We start from the raw sequence: 22553 nt of genomic DNA on the forward strand, positions 1-22553 counted from the left end.
TCCTTCCTGTGTCCAGCGCTATATACCCCTCACAGGTCTCTCCTTTCTGTGTCCAGCGCTATATACCTCTCACAGGTCTCTCCTTCCTGTGCCCAGCACTATATACCCATCACAGGTCTCTACTTCCTGTGTCCAGCACTATATACCCCTCACAGGTCTCTCCTTCATGTGCCCAGCACTATATACCCATCACAGGTCTCTACTTCCTGTGTTCAGCACTATATACCCCTCACAGGTCTCTCCTTCCTGTGTCCAGCGCTATATACCCCTCACAAGTCTCTCCTTCCTGTGTCCAGCGCTATATACCCCTCACAGGTGTCCCCTCACTGTGTCCAGCGCTATATACCCCTCGCAGGTGTCCCCTCACTGTGTCCAGCGCTATATACCCCTCACAGGTCTCTTCTTGCGTCCAGCACTATATACCCCTCACAGGTCTCTTCTTGCGTCAAGCGCTATATACCCCTCACAGGTCTCTCCTTCCTGTGTCCAGCGCTATATACCCCTCACAGGTCTCTTCTTGTGTCAAGCGCTATATACCCCTCACAGGTCTCTCCTTCCTGTGTCCAGCGCTATATACCCCTCACAGGTCTCTCCTTCCTGTGTCCAGTGCTATATACCCCCTGACAGGTCTCTCCTTCCTGTGTCCAGCAATATATACCCCTCACAGGTCTCTCCTTCCTGTGCCCAGTGCTATATACCCTCACAGGTCTCTTCTTCCTGTGTCCAGCGTTATATACCCCTCACAGGTCTCTCCTTCCTGTGCCCAGCGCTATATACCCCTCACAGGTCTCTCCTACCTGTGTCCAGCACTATATACCCCTCACAGGTCTCTCCTTCCTGTGTCCAGCGCTATATACCCTCACAGGTCTCTTCTTCCTGTGTCCAGCGTTATATACCCCTCACAGGTCTCTCCTTCCTGTGCCCAGCGCTATATACCCCTCACAGGTCTCTCCTTCCTGTGTCCAGCGCTATATACCCCTCACAGGTCTCTCCTACCTGTGTCCAGCACTATATACCCCTCACAGGTCTCTCCTTCCTGTGTCCAGCGCTATATACCCCTCACAGGTCTCTCCTACCTGTGTCCAGCACTATATACCCCTCACAGGTCTCTCCTTCCTGTGTCCAGCGCTATATACCCTCACAGGTCTCTTCTTCCTGTGTCCAGCGTTATATACCCCTCACAGGTCTCTCCTTCCTGTGCCCAGCGCTATATACCCCTCACAGGTCTCTCCTTCCTGTGTCCAGCGCTATATACCCCTCACAGGTCTCTCCTACCTGTGTCCAGCACTATATACCCCTCACAGGTCTCTCCTTCCTGTGTCCAGCGCTATATACCCCTCACAGGTCTCTTCTTCCTGTGTCCAGCGCTATATACCCCTCACAGGTCTCTTCTTCCTGTGTCCAGCGCTATATACCCCTCACAGGTCTCTTCTTCCTGTGTCCAGCGCTATATACCCCTCACAGGTCTCTCCTTCCTGTGTCCAGCGCTATATACCCTCACAGGTCTCTCCTTCCTGTGTCCAGCGCTATATACCCTCACAGGTCTCTCCTTCCTGTGTCCAGCGCTATAAACCCCTCACAGGTCTCTTCTTCCTGTGTCCAGCGCTATATACCCCTCACAGGTCTCTTCTTGCGTCAAGCGCTATATACCCCTCACAGGTCTCTTCTTGCGTCCAGCGCTATATACCCCTCACAGGTCTCTTCTTCCTGCGTCAAGCGCTATATACCCCTCACAGGTCTCTTCTTCCTGTGTCCAGCGCTATATACCCCTCACAGGTCTCTTCTTGCGTCCAGCGCTATATACCCCTCACATGTCTCTTCTTCCTGTGTCCAGCGCTATATACCCCTCACAGGTCTCTTCATGCGTCCAGCGCTATATACCCCTCACAGGTCTCTTTATGCGTCCATCGCTATATACCCCTCACAGGTCTCCCCTCACTGTGCCCAGTGCTATATACCCCTCACAGGTCTCTTCATGCGTCCAGCGCTATATACCTCTTATGTGACTAATATTTATGTAAATATGTTTTTTGAACCTTATAGCAGCAAGCGGTAGAGCAGTTGTGTCCTTTGTCCTGTGCTGGAACAATACACTGTTTATACAGAGCCCGGAGCAGCAGATATAGGGGGAGATAACCAAACTAAGCATCTCCTCAACCTGTCAGATGAGAAAGATTAGCGCCCATGGAAATGCCACGGCGGCAGTCTGTGGCAGTACCGGGTCCAGCCTTCAGCAATATATATGTGTGTGTGTATAAATATATATATATATATATATATATATATAAAATGAGATGATGTATGTATGTACAAAGTGCGCTGCAGAGGAGACTCCTCCGGAGGTGGGACCGAGGCGGATTATGTGGCGTCTACAGGCCCCATCCTGTAACTTGGCAGCTGATTGGCTGGTATGTTATAACTCTCTGAGCCCCTAATAGTCTGTTGGTAACGTGCGCTGGGTATAAGGCAGCCATTGCCGTGTGCCATCGCAGACATCTCTCTATAGTCATATGTGATACTCTCACACGTATATAAAAGCACATACCAACATGAACACGTCACTCACACATGTTATTAACTGCTGACATAAACAGCCCCACACCGTCACACATAGCAGCCCACACAGGAAGGAAGCCACGCTCAGGATAATTGCCTCCCTGACAGTAGCTTCCACCCCTCTTCCTGGGGAAGGATTCGGGGCAGCAGGAGGAAGCTGGATGTTGGATTCCCAGCTGCCACCTCTCCCTGTGCATTCTTCAGGGCTTAACCCCTGCCCGCCATCATCTGTGCTTTACCTGCCCCAGTGCCAACTGTTCACTACCTGCCCCAGTGCCAGCAGTACACTACCTGCCCCAGTGCCAGCAGTACACTACCTGCCCCAATGCCAGCAGTACACTACCTGCCCCAGTGCCAACTGTACATTACCTGCCCCAGTGCCAGCAGTACACTACCTGCCCTAGTGCCAACTGTACACTACCTGCCCCAGTGCCAACTGTACACTACCTGCCCCAGTGCCAACAGTACACTACTTGCAGAGTTATAACATATTAGCCAATCAGCTGCCAAGTTACAGGATGGGGCCTGTAGACGCCACATAATCCGCCTCGGTCCCACCTCCGGAGGAGTCTCCTCTGCAGCGTACAGTTGGTACTGGGGCAGGTAGTGTACTGTTGGCACTGGGGCAGGTATTGTACTGTTGGCACTGAGGCAGGTAGTGTACTGTTGGCACTGGGGCAGGTATTGTACTGTTGGCACTGAGGCAGGTAGTGTACTGTTGGCACTGAGGCAGGTCGTGTACTGTTGGCACTGAGGCAGGTAGTCTACTGTTGGCACTGAGGCAGGTAGTGTACAGTTGGTACTGGGGCAGGTAGTGTACTGTTGGCACTGAGGCAGGTCGTGTACTGTTGGCACTGAGGCAGGTAGTGTACTGTGGGCACTGAGGCAGGTAGTGTACAGTTGGCACTGGGGCAGGTAGTGTACTGCTGGCACTGGGGCAGGTAGTGTACTGCTGGCACTGGGGCAGGTAGTGTACTGCTGGCACTGGTGCAGGTAGTGTACTGCTGGCACTGGGGCAGGTAATGTACAGTTGGCACTGGGGCAGGTAGTGTACAGTTGGTACTGGGGCAGGTAGTGTACTGTTGGCACTGGGGCAGTTAGTGTACAGTTGGCACTGGGGCAGGTAGTGTACAGTTGGTACTGGGGCAGGTAGTGTACTGCTGGCACTGGGGCAGGTAGTGTACAGCTGGCACTGGGGCAGGTAGTGTACTGCTGGCACTGGGGCAGGTAGAGTACAGTTGGTACTGGGGCAGGTAGTGTACAGTTGGCACTGGGGCAGGTATTGTACTGCTGGCACTGAGGCAAGTAGTGTACTGTTGGCACTGGGGCAGGTAGTGTACAGTTGGCACTGGGGCAGGTAGTGTACTGTTGGCACTGGGGCAGGTAGTGTACTGTAGTACACTACCTGCCCCAGTACCAACTGTTCACTACCTGCCCCAGTGCCAACAGTACACTACTTGCCTCAGTGCCAGCAGTACAATACCTGCCCCAGTGCCAACAGTACACTACCTGCCCCAGTGCCAACTGTACACTACCTGCCCCAGTGCCAACAGTACACTACTTGCCTCAGTGCCAGCAGTACAATACCTGCCCCAGTGCCAACTGTACACTACCTGCCCCAGTACCAACTGTACTCTACCTGCCCCAGTGCCAGCAGTACACTACCTGCCCCAGTGCCAGCTGTACACTACCTGCCCCAGTGCCAGCAGTACACTACCTGCCCCAGTACCAACTGTACACTACCTGCCCCAGTGCCAACTGTACACTAACTGCCCCAGTGCCAACAGTACACTACCTGCCCCAGTACCAACTGTACACTACCTGCCCCAGTGCCAACTGTACATTACCTGCCCCAGTGCCAGCAGTACACTACCTGCACCAGTGCCAGCAGTACACTACCTGCCCCAGTGCCAGCAGTACACTACCTGCCCCAGTGCCAGCAGTACACTACCTGCCCCAGTGCCAGCAGTACACTACCTGCCCCAGTGCCAACTGTACACTACCTGCCTCAGTGCCCACAGTACACTACCTGCCTCAGTGCCAACAGTACACGACCTGCCTCAGTGCCAACAGTACACTACCTGCCCCAGTACCAACTGTACACTACCTGCCTCAGTGCCAACAGTAGACTACCTGCCTCAGTGCCAACAGTACACGACCTGCCTCAGTGCCAACAGTACACTACCTGCCTCAGTGCCAACAGTACAATACCTGCCCCAGTGCCAACAGTACACTACCTGCCTCAGTGCCAACAGTACAATACCTGCCCCAGTGCCAACAGTACACTACCTGCCCCAGTACCAACTGTACTCTACCTGCCCCAGTGCCAGCTGTACACTACCTGCCCCAGTGCCAGCTGTACACTACCTGCCCCAGTGCCAGCAGTCCACTACCTGCCCCAGTGCCAGCAGTACACTACCTGCCCCAGTGCCAACTGTACATTATCTGCCCCAGTGCCAACAGTACACTACCTGCCCTAGTGCCAACAGTACACTACCTGCCCTAGTGCCAACAGTACACTACCTGCCCCAGTGCCAATTGTACATTACCTGACCCAGTGCCAACAGTACACTACCTGCCCCAGTGCCAGCAGTACACTACCTGCCCCAGTGCCAACTGTACATTACCTGCCCCAGTACCAACTGTACACTAACTGCCTCAGTGCCAACAGTACACTACCTGCCTCAGTGCCAACAGTACACTACTTGCCTCAGTGCCAACCGTACAATACCTGCCCCAGTACCAACTGTACACTACCAGCCGCAGTGCCAACAGTACACTACCTGCCTCAGTGCCAACAGTACACTACCTGCCTCAGTGCCACCTGTACACTACCTGCCCCAGTACCAACTGTACACTACCTGCCCCAGTGCCAGCAGTACACTACCTGCCCCAGTGCCAGCTGTACACTACCTGCCCCAGTGCCAGCAGTACACTACCTGCCCCAGTGCCTACTGTACATTATCTGCCCCAGTGCCAACAGTACACTACCTGCCCCAGTGCCAACAGTACACTACCTGCCCTAGTGCCAACAGTACACTACCTGCCCCAGTGCCAACTGTACATTACCTGACCCAGTGCCAACAGTACACTACCTGCCCCAGTGCCAGCAGTACACTACCTGCCCCAGTGCCAACTGTACATTACCTGCCCCAGTGCCAACTGTACATTGCCTGCCCCAGTGCCAACTCTACATTACCTGCCCCAGTGCCAGCAGTGCACTACCTGCCCCAGTGCCAGCAGTACACTACCTTCCCCAGTGCCAGCAGTACACTACCTGCCTCAGTGCCAGCAGTACACTACCTGCCACAGTGCCACCTGTACACTACCTGCCCCAGTGCCAACAGTACACTACCTTCCCCAGTGCCAGCAGTACACTACCTGCCTCAGTGCTAACAGTACACTACCTGCCACATTGCCACCTGTACACTACCTGCCCCAGTGCCAACTGTACATTACCTGCCCCAGTGCCAGCTGTACACTACCTTCTCCAGTGCCAACAGTACAATACCTGCCTCAGTGCCAACAGTACAATACCTGCCCCAGTACCAACTGTACACTACCTGCCCCAGTGCCAACAGTACACTACCTGCCTCAGTGCCAACAGTACACTACCTGCCTCAGTGCCACCTGTACACTACCTGCCCCAGTACCAACTATACACTACCTGCCCCAGTGCCAACAGTACACTACCTGCCCCAGTGCCAGCTGTATACTACCTGCCCCAGTGGCAGCAGTACACTACCTGCCCCAATGCCAGCAGTACACTACCTGCCCCAGTGCCACCTGTACATTATCTGCCCCAGTGCCAACAGTACACTACCTGCCCCAGTGCTACCTGTACATTATCTGCCCCAGTGCCAACAGTACACTACCTGCCCCAGTGCCAACAGTACACTACCTGCCCCAGTGCCAGCAGTACACTACCTGCCCCAGTGCCAGCAGTACACTACCTGCCCCAGTGCCAGCAGTACACTACCTGCCCCAGTGCCAGCAGTAAACTACCTGCCCCAGTGCCAACAGTACACTACCTGCCCCAGTGCCAACTGTACATTACCTGCCCCAGTGCCAACAGTACACTACCTGCCCCAGTGCCAACAGTACACTACCTGCCCCAGTGCCAACTCTACATTACCTGCCCCAGTGCCAGCAGTGCACTACCTGCCCCAGTGCCAACAGTACACTACCTGCCCCAGTGCCAACTGTATACTTCTTTCCCCAGTGCCAAATGTACATTACCTGTCCCAGTGCCAACTGTACATTACCTGTCCCAGTGCCAACTGTACACTACCTTCCCCAGTGCCAGCAGTACACTACCTTCCCCAGTGCCAGCAGTACACTACCTGCCTCAGTGCCAGCAGTACACTACCTGCCACAGTGCCACCTGTACACTACCTGCCCCAGTGCCAACAGTACACTACCTGCCCCAGTGCCACCTGTACACTACCTTCCCCAGTGCCAGCAGTACACTACCTGCCTCAGTGCTAACAGTACACTACCTGCCACATTGCCACCTGTACACTACCTGCCCCAGTGCCAACTGTACATTACCTGCCCCAGTGCCAGCTGTACACTACCTTCCCCAGTGCCAACAGTACAATACCTGCCTCAGTGCCAACAGTACAATACCTGCCCCAGTACCAACTGTACACTACCTGCCCCAGTGCCAACAGTACACTACCTGCCTCAGTGCCACCTGTACACTACCTGCCCCTGTACCAACTATACACTACCTGCCCCAGTGCCAGCAGTACACTACCTGCCCCAGTGCCAGCTGTACACTTCCTGCCCCAGTGGCAGCAGTACACTACCTGCCCCAATGCCAGCAGTACACTACCTGCCCCAGTGCCACCTGTACATTATCTGCCCCAGTGCCAACAGTACACTACCTGCCCCAGTGCCACCTGTACATTATCTGCCCCAGTGCCAACAGTACACTACCTGCCCCAGTGCCAACAGTACACTACCTGCCCCAGTGCCAACTGTACACTTCTTTCCCCAGTGCCAAATGTACATTACCTGTCCCAGTCCCAACTGTACAATACCTGCCTCAGTGCCAACAGTACACCACCTGCCACAGTGCCAACAGTACACTACCTTCCCCAGTGCCAGCAATACACTACCTGCCTCAGTGCCAACAGTACACTACCTGCCACAGTGCCAGCAGTACACTACCTGCCTCAGTGCCAACAGTACACTACCTGCCACAGTGCCAACAGTACACTACCTGCCACAGTGCCACCTGTACACTACCTGCCCCAGTGCCAACAGTACACTACCTTCCCCAGTGCCAGCAGTACACTACCTGCCTCAGTGCCAACAGTACACTACCTGTCACAGTGCCACCTGTACACTACCTGCTCCGCATCATCTGTACACTACATGCCCCACTGCTAATAACGAGACTTCCTGCCCTACTGTTAATAATACCCCTTTTCCATCTACAAGCCGGGTCGCACCCGGGATTTTGTACCCGGCTCCAACATGGGTGCGACCCGGCTTGTGAACCCATTCACACCAGAATCCCCACTCGGCATAATCCTGGGCGGGTGATATCATCGGTGGGTGGGCTCGGTGAAAGCATCTCCCAGCGCCGGCTATTGCATTGTAGTGAACGGGACCCTGGTCGCATCGACCCTGGTTACCCATTTACACTACACAGTGACCCAGGTTGAACCCGTGTTCAACCCTGGTCGCTACCTGGGTAGAAATGCCGGGTCTCATGACCTGGGTTATTTCTACAGGGAGCGTTTCCACCTGCCTAAAATCCTGGGTTTTGCGCGCTCCCGTGCAAAAACCCAGGATATTTAGGCTAGTGGAAAAGGGGTATAACTGTACACTACCTGCCCTACTGCTAATTGTACACTACCTGCCCTACTGCTAATTGTACACTACCTGCCCCACTGCTAATTGTACACTACCTGCCCTACTGCTAATTGTACACTACCTGCCCTACTGCTAATTGTACACTACCTGCCATACTGCTAATTGTACACTACCTGCCTTACTGCTAATTGTACACTACCTGCCTTACTGCTAATTGTACACTACCTGCCCTACTGCTAATAACTGTACACTACCTGCACTACTGCTAATTGTACACTACCTGCCCTACTGCTAATTGTACACTACCTGCCCTACTGCTAATTGTACACTACCTGCCCTACTGCTAATTGTACACTACCTGCCCTACTGCTAATAGCTGTACACTACCTGCCCTACTGCTAATTGTACACTATCTGCCCCACTGCTAATTGTACACTATCTGCCCCACTGCTAATTGTACACTATCTGCCCCACTGCTAATTGTACACTACCTGCCCCACTGCTAATAACTGTACACTACCTGCCCCACTGCTAATTGTACACTACCTGCCCTACTTCTAATTGTACACTACCTGCCCTACTTCTAATTGTACACTACCTGTCCTACTGCTAATAACTGTACACTACCTGCCCTACTGCTAATTGTACAGTACCTGCCCTACTGCTAATTGTACACTACCTGCCCTACTGCTAATGACTGTACACTACCTTCCCTACTGCTAATAACTGTACACTACCTGCCCTACTGCTAATAACTGTACACTACCTGCCCCACTGCTAATAACCGTACACTACCTGCCCCACTGCTAATAACCGTACACTATCTGTCCTACTGCTAATAACCGTACACTACCTGTCCCACTGCTAATAACCGTACACTACCTGCCCCACTGCTAATAACCGTACACTACCTGCCCCACTGCTAATAACTGTACACTATCTGTCCTACTGCTAATAACCGTACACTACCTGTCCCACTGCTAATAACCGTACACTACCTGCCCCACTGTTAATAACTGTACACTACCTGCCCCACTGCTAATAACCGTACACTACCTGTCCTACTGCTAATAACCGTACACTACCTGTCCCACTGCTTATAACCGTAGACTACCTGCCCCACTGCTAATAACCGTACACTACCTGCCCTACTGTTAATAACTGTACACTACCTGCCCCACTGCTAATAACTGTACACTACCTGCCCCACTGCTAATAACTGTACACTACCTGCCCCACTGCTAATAACCGTACACTACCTGCCCCACTGCTAATAACCGTACACTACCTGCCCCACTGCTAATAACCGTACACTACCTGCCCCACTGCTAATAACCGTACACTACCTGCCCCACTGCTAATAACCGTACACTACCTGTCCCACTGCTAATAACCGTATACTACCTGTCCTACTGCTAATATCCATACACTACCTGCCCCACTGCTAATAACCGTACACTACCTGCCCCACTGCTAATAACCGTACACTACCTGTCCCACTGCTAATAACCGTATACTACCTGTCCCACTGCTAATAACCGTACACTACCTGCCCCACTGCTAATAACCGTACACTACCTGCCCCACTGCTAATAACCGTACACTACCTGCTCCACTGCTAATAACCGTACACTACCTGCCCCTGTCGCACTGGTAACTGTACACTACCTGCCCCTGTCGCACTGGTACCTGTACACTACTTGCCCCTGTCGCACTGATACCTGTACACAACTTGCCCCTGTCGCACTGGTAACTGTACACTACCTGCGCCTGTCGCACTGGTACCTGTACACTACTTGCCCCTGTCGCACTGGTACCTGTACACAACTTGCCCCTGTCCCACTGGTAGCTGTACACTACCTGCTCCTGTCGCACTCGTACCTGTACACTACTTGCCCCCTGTCGCACTGGTAGCTGTACACTACCTGCCCCTGTCGCACTCGTACCTGTACACAACTTGCCCCTGTCGCACTGGTAACTGTACACTACCTGCGCCTGTCGGACTGGTAGCTGTACACTACCTGCGCCTGTCGCACTGGTACCTGTACACTACTTGCCCCTGTCGCACTGGTAGCTGTACACTACCTGCTCCTGTCGCACTCGTACCTGTACACTACTTGCCCCCTGTCGCACTGGTAGCTGTACACTACCTGCCCCTGTCGCACTCGTACCTGTACACAACTTGCCCCTGTCGCACTGGTAACTGTACACTACCTGCGCCTGTCGCACTGGTAGCTGTACACTACCTGCCCCTGTCGCACTCGTACCTGTACACAACTTGCCCCTGTCGCACTGGTAACTGTACACTACTTGCCCCTGTCGCACTGGTACCTGTACACAACTTTCCTCTGTCGCACTGGTAACTGTACACTACCTGTGCCTGTCGCACTCGTACCTGTACACTACTTGCCCCCTGTCGCACTGGTAGCTGTACACTACCTGCCCCTGTCGCACTCGTACCTGTACACTACTTGCCCCCTGTCGCACTGGTAGCTGTACACTACCTGCTCCTGTCCCACTGGTAGCTGTACACTACCTGCTCCTGTCGCACTGGTACCTGTACACTACTTGCCCCTGTCGCACTGGTAACTGTACACTACTTGCCCCTGTCGCACTGATACCTGTACACTACCTGCCCCTGTCCCAATGGTACCTGTACAATACCTGCCCCACAACTACATCTTCCCCTGAGCTGCCCGGCTTGTACCTCTCTGTATACTCTTAAATGTTATCTCAGTTTGGCTGGGTCCGTGGTCTTGGCCTTGAATTGATATCAAAGCATAACAAGGGAAATACGACAGCAGAGAGTACACACGCCACGTCCTAATGTCACGGTTATTTCAGCTGATTAGCACGCTCCTGTCAGATATGGTGGGGAGATCTCACCGTATACCCGTCCCATGTATTTTCAGACCCTTATTTATGTAACGCCAGAACTCTACCCGCCACTGAGGGAGTTGGCGAGACCAGGCGATTACTGTTCCTGGCCTCAGGTGATGGAGTGATGCTGGGAGGAAGGCCAGGACGTGAGCTCCTCGCCACACGTTACGCAGCCGGTCCTCGCTGCGCGGTTACTAGCTCTCTGTCAGAGATGGCGTCCTGCTGAGCGTCATGGCAGCCCCTAGGGCAGGCTGGGGGGGAGGGGGTTCAGCCAAGTGTCTCCCTACTCCCAACAGCCAATACAGAGTGATGTAGGGAGCGACGTTCCCTGAGTCCCTTTAACCCATCGGCCGCCTTGTATGCTGGCTCTCTTGCGAAACGCTTAATAGTCATACAGAATATTCGGGTGTACCACGCCTACGCACCCCTCCCGCAAGCGTGATGTGGCACCTGGAATCTGCATGTTCCACGCCACAACTTTCCCTGCAGACAACAAAATGCAAACAGTCCAAGCATGGAAAACATATAGAGTTATTTATGGTCTTCCACATAATATGCCACGTGGCAGTGCCAGTTATACGGACAGCTGATGCTCCGTACCCGTATACCTGTGGCTTCATGCCTACTAGCCTATGCAAGAGAATACCCTTATCGTGGCCACATGTCCGAGTGCTGAAGTCGCCTGTACGCCCAGTTCCATGGTCGCCAGAAGCTCCTTTTAGGGAGTGGTCTGATCCAATCTCAGTCGGCGTGCCCATATAGCTGATTTGGCGCACAGGCGAAGTCACCATTTCTCTTACATGTGTATTGTCCTGACATCCGTGAGATGCTTGCACCTCACCGGTCTGACGGCTCTTTATTGCTGATCCACCTTTTTGGCTGTAATCATAGATGGGAATGAAATACCGTGTATGGCCGTACTGGCATGTACCCACGCACAATACGCTCCACTAATGGGTACACCTTCCATTCTGCCCCAGTATCTCCCACTGTCACCAACACCTCTATCATCAATGGGATCTTTATCCATGGACTATCTTCAGCTTGCGTCATGCAACTGCTGGGCCTTCTCTCTGGGCACGTGGCCAATCCCCTCTTGTTTTTCCCTACACCTAGGTACAATGACTCTATTCTTTAGAGAAACTGCAGCCTTTATACAACACCCTCATCCAGAGATAAACAGATTATAACCTCTTAAATACAATGTACTTGTCTCCAAACTTGCCCAATGTTCCTACTATCTCCTGACACTGAGGAATCATCCTGAGCATCTCCTCGTACACACCGTCCCACACTGAGGTATCCTTACATACACGTCACACACCGAGGTATCCTTACATACACCGCCCCACACCGAGGTATCCTTACATACACGTCACACACCGAGGTATCCTTACATACACGTCACACACCGAAGTATCCTTACATACACCGTCACACACCGAGGTATCCTTACATACACCGCCCCACACCGAGGTATCCTTACATACACCGCCCCACACCGAGGTATCCTTACATACACTGTCCCACACCGAGGTATCCTTACATACACCGCCACACACCGAGGTATCCTTACATACACCGTCACACACTGAGGTATCCTTACATACACCGTCACACACCGAGGTATCCTTACATACACCGTCCCACACCGAGGTATCCTTACATACACCGTCACACACTGAGGTATCCTTACATACACCGTCACACACCGAGGTATCCTTACATACACCGTCCCACACCGAGGTATCCTTACATACACCGCCCCACACCGAGGTATCCTTACATACACCGTCCCACACCGAGGTATCCTTACATACACCGCCACACACCGAGGTATCCTTACATACACCGTCACACACCGAGGTATCCTTACATACACCATCACACACCGAGGTGTCTTTACATACACCGTCACACACCGAGGTGTCTTTACATACACCGTCACACACCGAGGTATCCTTACATACACTGTCACACACCGAGGTATCCTTACATACACCGTCACACACTGAGGTATCCTTACATACACCGTCCCACACCGAGGTATCCTTACATACACTGTCACACACCGAGGTATCCTTACATACACCGTCACACACAGAGGTATCCTTACATACACCGCCCCACACCGATTTATCCTTACATACACGTCACACACCGAAGTATCCTTACATACACCGTCACACACCGAGGTATCCTTACATACACCGTCACACACTGAGGTATCCTTACATACACGTCACACACCGAGGTATCCTTACATACACCGTCACACACCGAGGTATCCTTACATACACCGTCACACACCAAGGTATCCTTACATACACGTCACACACCGAGGTATCCTTACATACACGTCACACACCGAGGTATCCTTACATACACGTCACACACCGAGGTATCCTTACATACACCGTCACACACCGAGGTATCCTTACATACACCGTCACACACCGAAGTGTGTCCTCATGCACACTGGCACACACCGAGGTATTCTCAGCCACACCGCCACACACTGAGGTATCCTTACATACACCGTCACACACCGAGGTGTCCTCAGCCACACTGTCACACACCGAGGTGTCCTCATCCACACCTGGATCCAGGTATCCTTACATATCCTTACATACACTGGATCCAGGTATCCTTACATACACCGTCACACACTGAGGTATCCTAAGCCACACGGCACACACCGAAGTATCCTTACATACACCGTCACACACCGAGGTGTCCTCATCCACACCATCACACACCGAGGTATCCTTACATACACGTCACACACCGAGGTATCCTTACATACACCGTCCCACACCGAGGTATCCTTACATACACCGTCACACACTGAGGTGTCCTCATTCACACCGTCACACACTGAGTTGTCCTCATTCACACCGTCACACACGATGTGTCCTCATTCACACCGTCACACACCGACCGCAGCAACGCACTGCGTACCGGAGGCGCAGCGTGGACCCCTATAGGCCGGGGTGATGGATTTGAGCCGCAGAGTCCGTGGGCTGCTTCCTAGGCCCAGTATGTTGTGTACAGATGTTGTATGTCTGGAAGGGCCTGTGCGAATCCAGCTGCCCATCAGACACCGACACCCTTCATCCGAATGCTCCAGGCTCCCACTCTACTTGCCCGTTCTGCCCCAGGCGCGTTCTCCGAGGGCCCAATCAGGGGTCACGTCCCATGTCTCCCCCACTGAGCCCCAGTAACAGAGTGTAGTGCAATCTGGCATTACCCCGCTAGAAGTCAGCACACAGTATCTGAGCACAGGAGAATAGGAGGCAGTATGAGACGCCATCCTGACATTTCTGTGACATCTGCAGCGGGGGGAGAAATGTCTCAGCTTGTGGCTTTCTGACTGTTTAGAACACGGACGGTTTTAATACTTTGTGGTTTGGGCAAAATAAATTGTATTGTGGAGAAACTGAGGCCGTAGAGGGATCATAATGTAATGTTCTGCCTAATTTATGTTATTGTGCAGCTGCTGTAACCATACATGACGGTGCTGTGCCCGCCACACTGTGTACGAGGAAGCTCGCTGTGCCCACTACAGGGTACAATACCCAGGCGTAGTAACTCAGGCCAAAGTCAGCAAGATGGTGGATCTGCCGCTGCATGTGTGTAGGATCTGCGAGGTTGCCGCTGGGCATCTTAGTACAGCACTGGCATGTGTGCACCTTGCGGGCAGTGATGATACATCTTTTGCCCCGATGCACCCACTTGCCCCCATTGCGTTGCGCACCTTCCTGACATCATGATGGGCACAGCGTCCCGGGCAGCAGGCTGCCTGTTACATATGTACGCTGGTGACCTTTGCCGTCACTGGTCCAGTCAGGGCGTCACCCAATACACTGACATTAAGCCCTTGCGGCCCCCGTGGGTCACAGCAAGGGGTAGATAAGTGTAATAATGAGGCGTGGGGTGTGCTCACATCCATTATTCATCAGCTCAGCATTATCAGCAGTGGGGGCTGGGAGGGAGAGATACCACTGTGCCACCATGGGGGGCAGCTGGTGAATCAGTGATTGGCAGGATCCTGTGTATTGTCTTGGCACATGCCTAGGGGCGGCACACAGGTTGGTAAGGCCTGGAGATTACTTATTTTATTTTACAGCTGATAGAAGTGGGAGAGTGGGCAGCAAGCTGCCGTCTGGGAGGTGGCCGTGGGCTGAGGTTGGGGATACCTTGGTGATTTGGACTGGCCCTGCAAAGAGGGGGTGGGGGGGGGGGGCAATAATGTGCGTGATGGCAGGAATATTATGGGTGACTGGTTGGCATGGTTATGTAGGTGGCAGGAATATTTTAAGTGACTGGCTGGCAGGGTTGCGTCGGTGGCAGGGATGTGTTGGGTGAATGACTGGCGTGGTTATGTGAGGATGACTGTGATATGTTGGGTGACTGATTAGCATGGATATATGGGTGGCAGGCATGTCTTGGGTGAATGGCTGGCATGGTAATGGGGGTGGCAAGGATATGTTGGGTGACTGGCTGGCATGGTTATGTAGGTGGCAGGGATGTGATGGGTAACTGTCTGTCAAGTTGCAATGGTGGCAGGGATGTTGTGTGACTGGTTGGAATGGTTATGTGGGTGACATGGATATGATGGGTGACTGGCTGGCATGGTTATGTGGTTGGCAGGGATGTGTTGAGTGACTGGTTGGCAGGGATGTGTTGGGTGACTGGTTGGCATGGTTATGTAGGTACTCTCATCTCTGCAATAAAGAGATTTTGGCAGGACCCTGCTCTGATTAAATTTATCAACAGGGCACCATTAATCTTATAATAGAGACAGCAGATGCTCCATTCTAAAATCAACGCAGTTTCTCGGTGAGTACCACTCACTCTCCACCAATGCATGGGAAAATGGGGAACAGCAGCATACTAACCCGTTAAACTTAAGTCGCCCTCCTTTGCTTCTCACCATACTTTAGCACTCTCCAATTTCTCACTTCTCGCCCTTTTTTTATTCTAAAAACACTCTCATCTCCTCACCAAAGGATTCGGCTAGACCCTGCACTGACCTAGTGTCAACAGGGCACCCTATTCCCAATAAGAAGAAAGCAGATGTTATAACTTTACCTCTCTCTCATTTCCTATAGTCCAGTAAACAACAATTTTTACCCATTGTCTTATTAGAGGGTCACTACAACCTGAGCAAATACAACTGGGCTTTTTCTACTTGCTTTTCAAATTTCTTCATTTCCTCTAAAATCGACATTGGCTGCCGCTGCTACATTTTGTCTGCACTGTGTAACGCCGACCTCCACAATAGGTGTTGAGGTCTAACCCACATACCATTATAAGAATTTCTGATGTGACCATATTACAAATTTAACATTTCGCCAATGTTTGGAGACTTAACAGTGTTCAATCTGCTATAACCAACTGAGAAGACCTCTGTACCAATACCCAAATTTACAGGCTAAATTTGTACAGTACTCATTATCTCAGATTTGAGGTGGTAGCAGGGTGCATCTCTAACTGCTATCAGCTACCCAATGCTGGATCAACTCATTTGAGTTTTTTCCTAGATGCACTCCACATTTAATTGTTTTTGTGTTGTTTGTAAGTTTGTCAAAAAGTTTTTTTATAGATAAATAATAAAAGTTATGTTTTATATATTGTAACCATTACATAAATCTAAGAAATCTTTTTCTCTAAGCGTGCCCCCAAACAAAGGAGAGTACTTTTTTCTTCCTTTCATTAATTCTATGGTTATGTAGGTGTCAAGGATGTGTTGGGTGACTAGCTGGCAGGATTATGTGGATGGCAGGAATGTTGGGTGATTGGCTGGTAGTGTTATGTGGGTAGGGGGAGGGGCCCTAAACTGCACACCCTGGACATATGAGGTGCTACCTGCTGAGACTTGTAGTGCAGCAAGCGGGTGGAGGATTTTGCAGGTGCACACTAAATATAAATGCGAGACCTTTTAATAACTTTGCTATATTGCATTGGAGGTTATTAGCATAATGATGGCCATTATTATCGGCTTGTCCACCGCATCCAGGTTACCTCATTAGGACAAGTCCCTAACACTACTCTGGGACAGGTCCAGGGCACAGGGCCCCCCAGGCCAGCCCAGCAGAACCACCCCATGGCATCACATTGGTGTGAAATTAAAGTGAAAGTAAAAGGGATAGGGGAAATTATATGTGATAGGACTTACCTAGATAAGAGGTAATAATAAATGTGAAGGGTGCTACATATATATTAAACAAACTAAAGGGGTGATTGAAAGTGTACGATATGATGCCATGGAGCAGCCCAGCAACAGCAGCCCAAAGAGCCCAGCGCCCCAAACACAGTCCCACAGACCAACAATTAAGAATTAACCTAATTAAAAATTAGGTTGGAGTCCCAACATTCAAGACTGCACACCTCAGCTTGGCACTATGAGGGTAAGTCCTACTATACATATATGCTGAGTGTTAGTCTGTGGGACTGTGTTTGGGGCGCAGGGCTCTTTGGGCTACTGTTGCTGGGCTGCTCCATGGCATCATATCGTACACTTTCCATCACCCCTTTAGTTTGTTTAATATATATGTAGCACCCTTCACATTTATTATTACTTCTTACCTAGGTAAGTCCTATCACATATAATTTCCCCTATCCCTTTTACTATCACTAATTTCACACTAATGTGATGCCATGGGGTGGTTCTGCTGGGCTGGCCTGGGGGGCCCTGTGCCCTGGACCTGTCCCAGAGTAGTGTTAGGGACTTGTCCTATTGAGGTAACCTGGATGCGGTGGACAAGCCCATACTAATGGCCATTACTATGCTAATAACCTCAAATGCAATATAGCAAGATATTAAAAGGTCTAGCATATATATTTAGTGTGCACCTGCAAACTCCTCCTCCTGCTTGCAGTGTTATGTGGGTGGCAGGAATATGTTGGGTGACTAGCTGGCATGGTTAAGTATATCTGAGAATGGCAGGGATGTGTTGGGTGATTGACTGGCACAGTTATGTGGGTGGCAGGGGTGTGTCAGGTGACTGGCTGGCATGTTTCTGTATATCTGAGAATGGCAGGCATATGTAGACTGACTGGTTGGCATGGTTAGGTGGGTGGCAGGGATGTGTACGGTGACTGGCTGGCAGGGTTCTGTATATCTGGGGATGGCAGGCCTGGCTCCTGTGTTCCTGGGCTGCGTCGCGCTGCGGATGGTGATGGGAAGGTAACATATAGGCATATGGGCACTGCCAGTGACCGCCACCCCTTAATCTGCCCCCTGTTACCCCCTTTTCCTCTGTCTCCCCAGTCGTCTACACCTGCTGCTCCCCAGACATCTTCCGCCAGCTCATGCTCCACGCACTAAGGGATGGCCTCTGCTCAGGGGACTATGTGTTCTTCTACATCGACATCTACGGTGCCAGTCTCCAGGGCACCAGTTTCCCAGACTTCCAGCGCCCATGGTACCGTGGAGATGAGGATGATGAGAAAGCGAAGAAGGCTTTTCAGGTAAGCTCAAACCTCGATCTTTCTTCTGCCAGTGGCCTCCAGCTCTATGTAGGTGATTAGGGGCCAGATGCACTAAGCTTCAAAAGTGATAAAATGGAGAGTGATAAACAACCAGCCAATCAGCTCCTGCCTGACATTTTTCAAACACAGTCTGTGACATGACAGGTAGGAGCTGATTGGCTGGCTGCTTATCACTCTCCATTTGATCACTTTTGAAGCTTAGTGCATCTGGCCCAAGGTGAGAGCTGACCTGGGAAGCATCATCTGTACCAGGCTCCCGAGCCCCCTGAGGGGACAGAGTGGGCCTTTTGGCAGGGGATGTAGCAGCAGGGAACCAGGGGGGCAGGAGGACAGGCAGAGAGGAATGGGAGGGAGGAGGCAAGAAGTGAGGGATGGTGGTGATGGAGGGTGAGGAGACAACACCAGGCATTAGACCCGAGGAGGGGGGACACCTCCCAGACCGGGGATGTGCTGTATATGCCAGGACATGTCCGGTATACAGATGTCCTGCAGGAACTCTGCGCTAACTGGATGGAAGATGGGCAGTAAACAGTCTATACCAGATTGTTGACGGGACAGTAGGTTGTCACTTGGTCCAAATGTCGATAAGTACATTTTGGACACAGATATCGTCAACACATGGTTTCTCATGGTTTATTAGGGTTAGGCACCAGGAGGAGGGTAATGGTGCATATGCATGGGACGATGTGGCCGTTCCTGATCAATGGTAACAACCAATCTTTCAAATCGTTCCGCGCATCGTTAACGATGGTCTATGATCTTCCCTGCATGCAAATCGTTCCGTATGTACGCACTGTAAGACTGCTGTAGGGGGTGATCAGGGATAGGCTGGGGGATTAGGGTTAGGCACAGGAGGAGGGTTAGGCTGGGGGGGGGGTCAGGGTTAGGCTGGGGGATTAGGGTTAGGCACAGGAGGAGGGTTAGGCTGGGGGGGTCAGGGTTAGGCTGGGGGGTTAGGTACAGGAGGAGGGTTAGGCTGGGGGGGTCAGGGTTAGGCTGGGGGGGTTAGGTACAGGAAGAGGGTTAGATTAGGGGGGGGTCAGGGTTAGGCTGGGGGGGTTAGGTACAGGAGGAGGGTTAGGCTGGGGGGGGCAGGGTTAGGGTGGGGGGGTTATGGTTAGGCACAGGAGGGATAGGCTGGGGGGGTTAGGGTTAGGCACAGGAGGATGTTTAGGGTTAGGCTGGTGGGGTCAGGGTTAGGTGCAGCAGGAGGGTTACAGTTAGGCTGGGGGGGGGCAGGATTAGGCACAGAAGGTGGGTTAGGGTTAGGCTGGGGGGGGGGTTAGGGTTAGGCACAGGAGGAGGGTTAGGGTTAGGCTGAGGGGGTGGGTTAGGGTTAGGCACAGGAGGAGGCTTAGGGTTAGGCACAGGAGGAGGGTTAGGCTGGGGGGCAGGATTAGGCACAGGAGGAGGGTTAGGCTGGGGGGCAGGATTAGGCACAGGAGGAGGGTTAGGCTGGGGGGCAGGATTAGGCACAGGAGGAGGGTTAGGGTTAGGCTGGGGGGGGGGTGGCTTAGGCACAGGAGGAGGGTTAGGCACAGGAGGAGGCTTAGGGTTAGGCACAGGAGGAGAGTTAGAGTTATCTATGAGTTCATGACAATGACTACCTACAGGCTGTCTTTATACTGTAGATCTTTTAATCCCACTGAACGCTGCGCGCCGTGTCTCTGCCAGGGCAGGGTATCCGGTATCAGATGGCGCTAATTGTGCTGTTGGCATTATATGATTTTCTGTATCCTAGAATTATTCAGCAGGTGGCCCTCCAGCTGTTGTAGCACTACACATCCCAGCATGCCCGGACACAGTTTTCTCATGCCCTAATGTGAAAGGTGTGTGAGGGCAAGCTGGGATGTGTAGTGCCGCAGCAGCTGGAACCCCAGTAATGGTATTTGTTTATATGGTGAATGCCTGGATAGGGCATTTAGGTGGTGAAGGCCCTGCCTGGGCACTTATGTGGTGAAGGCCCAGCTCGGACACCCATGTGGTGAAGGCCCTGCCTGGGCACTTATGTGGTGAAGGCCCTGCCTGGGCACTTATGTGGTGAAGGCCCTGCCTGGGCACTTATGTGGTGAAGGCCCTGGGCACTTATGTGGTGAAGGCCCTGCCTGGGCACTTATGTGGTGAAGGCCCGGCCTGGGCACTTATGTGGTGAAGGCCCTGCCTGGGCATTTACGTAGGGAAGGCTCTGCCTGGGCACTTATGTGGTGAAGGCCCTGCCTGGGTACTTATGTGGTGAAGGCCCTGCCTGGGCACTTATGTGGTGAAGGCCCTGCCTGGGCACTTATGTGGTGAAGGCCCTGCCTGGGCACTTATGTGGTGAAGGCCCTGCCTGGGCACTTATGTGGTGAAGGCCCGGCCTGGGCACTTATGTGGTGAAGGCCTTGCCTGGGGGCTTATGTGGTGAAGGCCTTGCTTGGGCACTTATGTGGTGAAGGCCCTGCCTGGGCACTTATGTGGTGAAGGCCCTGCCTGGGCACTTATGTGGTGAAGGCCCTGCCTGGGTACTTATGTGGTGAAGGCCCAGCTCAGACACCTATGAAGTGAAGGCCCTGCCTGGGCACTTATGTGTTGAAGGCCCTGCCTGGGCACTTATGTGGTGAAGGCCCTGCCTGGGCACTTATGTGGTGAAGGCCCTGCCTGGGCACTTATGTGGTGAAGGCCCGGCCTGGGCACTTATGTGGTGAAGGCCCTGCCTGGGCATTTACGTAGGGAAGGCTCTGCCTGGGCACTTATGTGGTGAAGGCCCTGCCTGGGTACTTATGTGGTGAAGGCCCTGCCTGGGCACTTATGTGGTGAAGGCCCTGCCTGGGCACTTATGTGGTGAAGGCCCTGCCTGGGCACTTATGTGGTGAAGGCCCTGCCTGGGCACTTATGTGGTGAAGGCCCGGCCTGGGCACTTATGTGGTGAAGGCCTTGCCTGGGGGCTTATGTGGTGAAGGCCTTGCTTGGGCACTTATGTGGTGAAGGCCCTGCCTGGGCACTTATGTGGTGAAGGCCCTGCCTGGGCACTTATGTGGTGAAGGCCCTGCCTGGGTACTTATGTGGTGAAGGCCCAGCTCAGACACCTATGAAGTGAAGGCCCTGCCTGGGCACTTATGTGTTGAAGGCCCTGCCTGGGCACTTATGTGGTGAAGGCCCTGCCTGGGCACTTATGTGGTGAAGGCCCTGCCTGGGCACTTATGTGGTGAAGGCCCTGCCTGGGTACTTATGTGGTGAAGGCCCAGCCTGGGCACTTATGTGATAAAGGCCCTGCCTGGGCACTTATGTGGTGAAGGCCCTGCCTGGGCACTTATGTGGTGAAGGCCCTGCCTGGGCACGTATGTGGTGAAGGCCCTGCCTGGGCACTTATGTGGTGAAGGCCCTGCCTGGGCACTTATGTGGTGAAGGCCCTGTCTGGGCACTTATGTGGTGAAGGCCCTGCCTGGGTACTTATGTGGTGATGGCCCTGCCTGGGTACTTATGTGGTGAAGGCCCGACCTGGGCACTTATGTGGTGAAGGCCCTGTCTGGGCACTTATGTGGTGAAGGCCCTGCCTGGGTACTTATGTGGTGAAGGCCCGGCCTGGGTACTTATGTGATGATGGCCCTGCCTGGGTACTTATGTGGTGAAGGCCCTGTCTGGGCACTTATGTGGTGAAGGCCCTGCCTGGGTACTTATGTGATGATGGCCCTGCCTGGGTACTTATGTGGTGAAGGCCCTGCCTGGGCACTTAAGTGGTAAAGACCCTGCCTGGGTACTTATGTGGTGAAGGCCCTGCCTGGGCACTTATGTGATGATGGCCCTGCCTGGGTACT

General features: G+C 52.7%; 1 protein-coding gene across 1 annotated transcript in view; it reads left to right on the forward strand.

Annotated features, from left to right (window-relative positions):
- Positions 1–22553, forward strand: part of NPR1 (natriuretic peptide receptor 1) — a 60101-nt gene that overhangs the window by 5614 nt on the left and 31934 nt on the right. The window contains exon 2 of the mRNA XM_083166987.1: positions 18539–18738. Within this exon, the coding sequence (XP_083023113.1) occupies positions 18539–18738 (200 nt within the window). The remainder of the gene's footprint in view (positions 1–18538; positions 18739–22553) is intronic.

Source organism: Crinia signifera, chromosome 12, assembly GCF_055691185.1.
Source record: "Crinia signifera chromosome 12, ASM5569118v1, whole genome shotgun sequence".
In the NCBI taxonomy this organism is placed as follows: domain Eukaryota; kingdom Metazoa; phylum Chordata; class Amphibia; order Anura; family Myobatrachidae; genus Crinia; species Crinia signifera.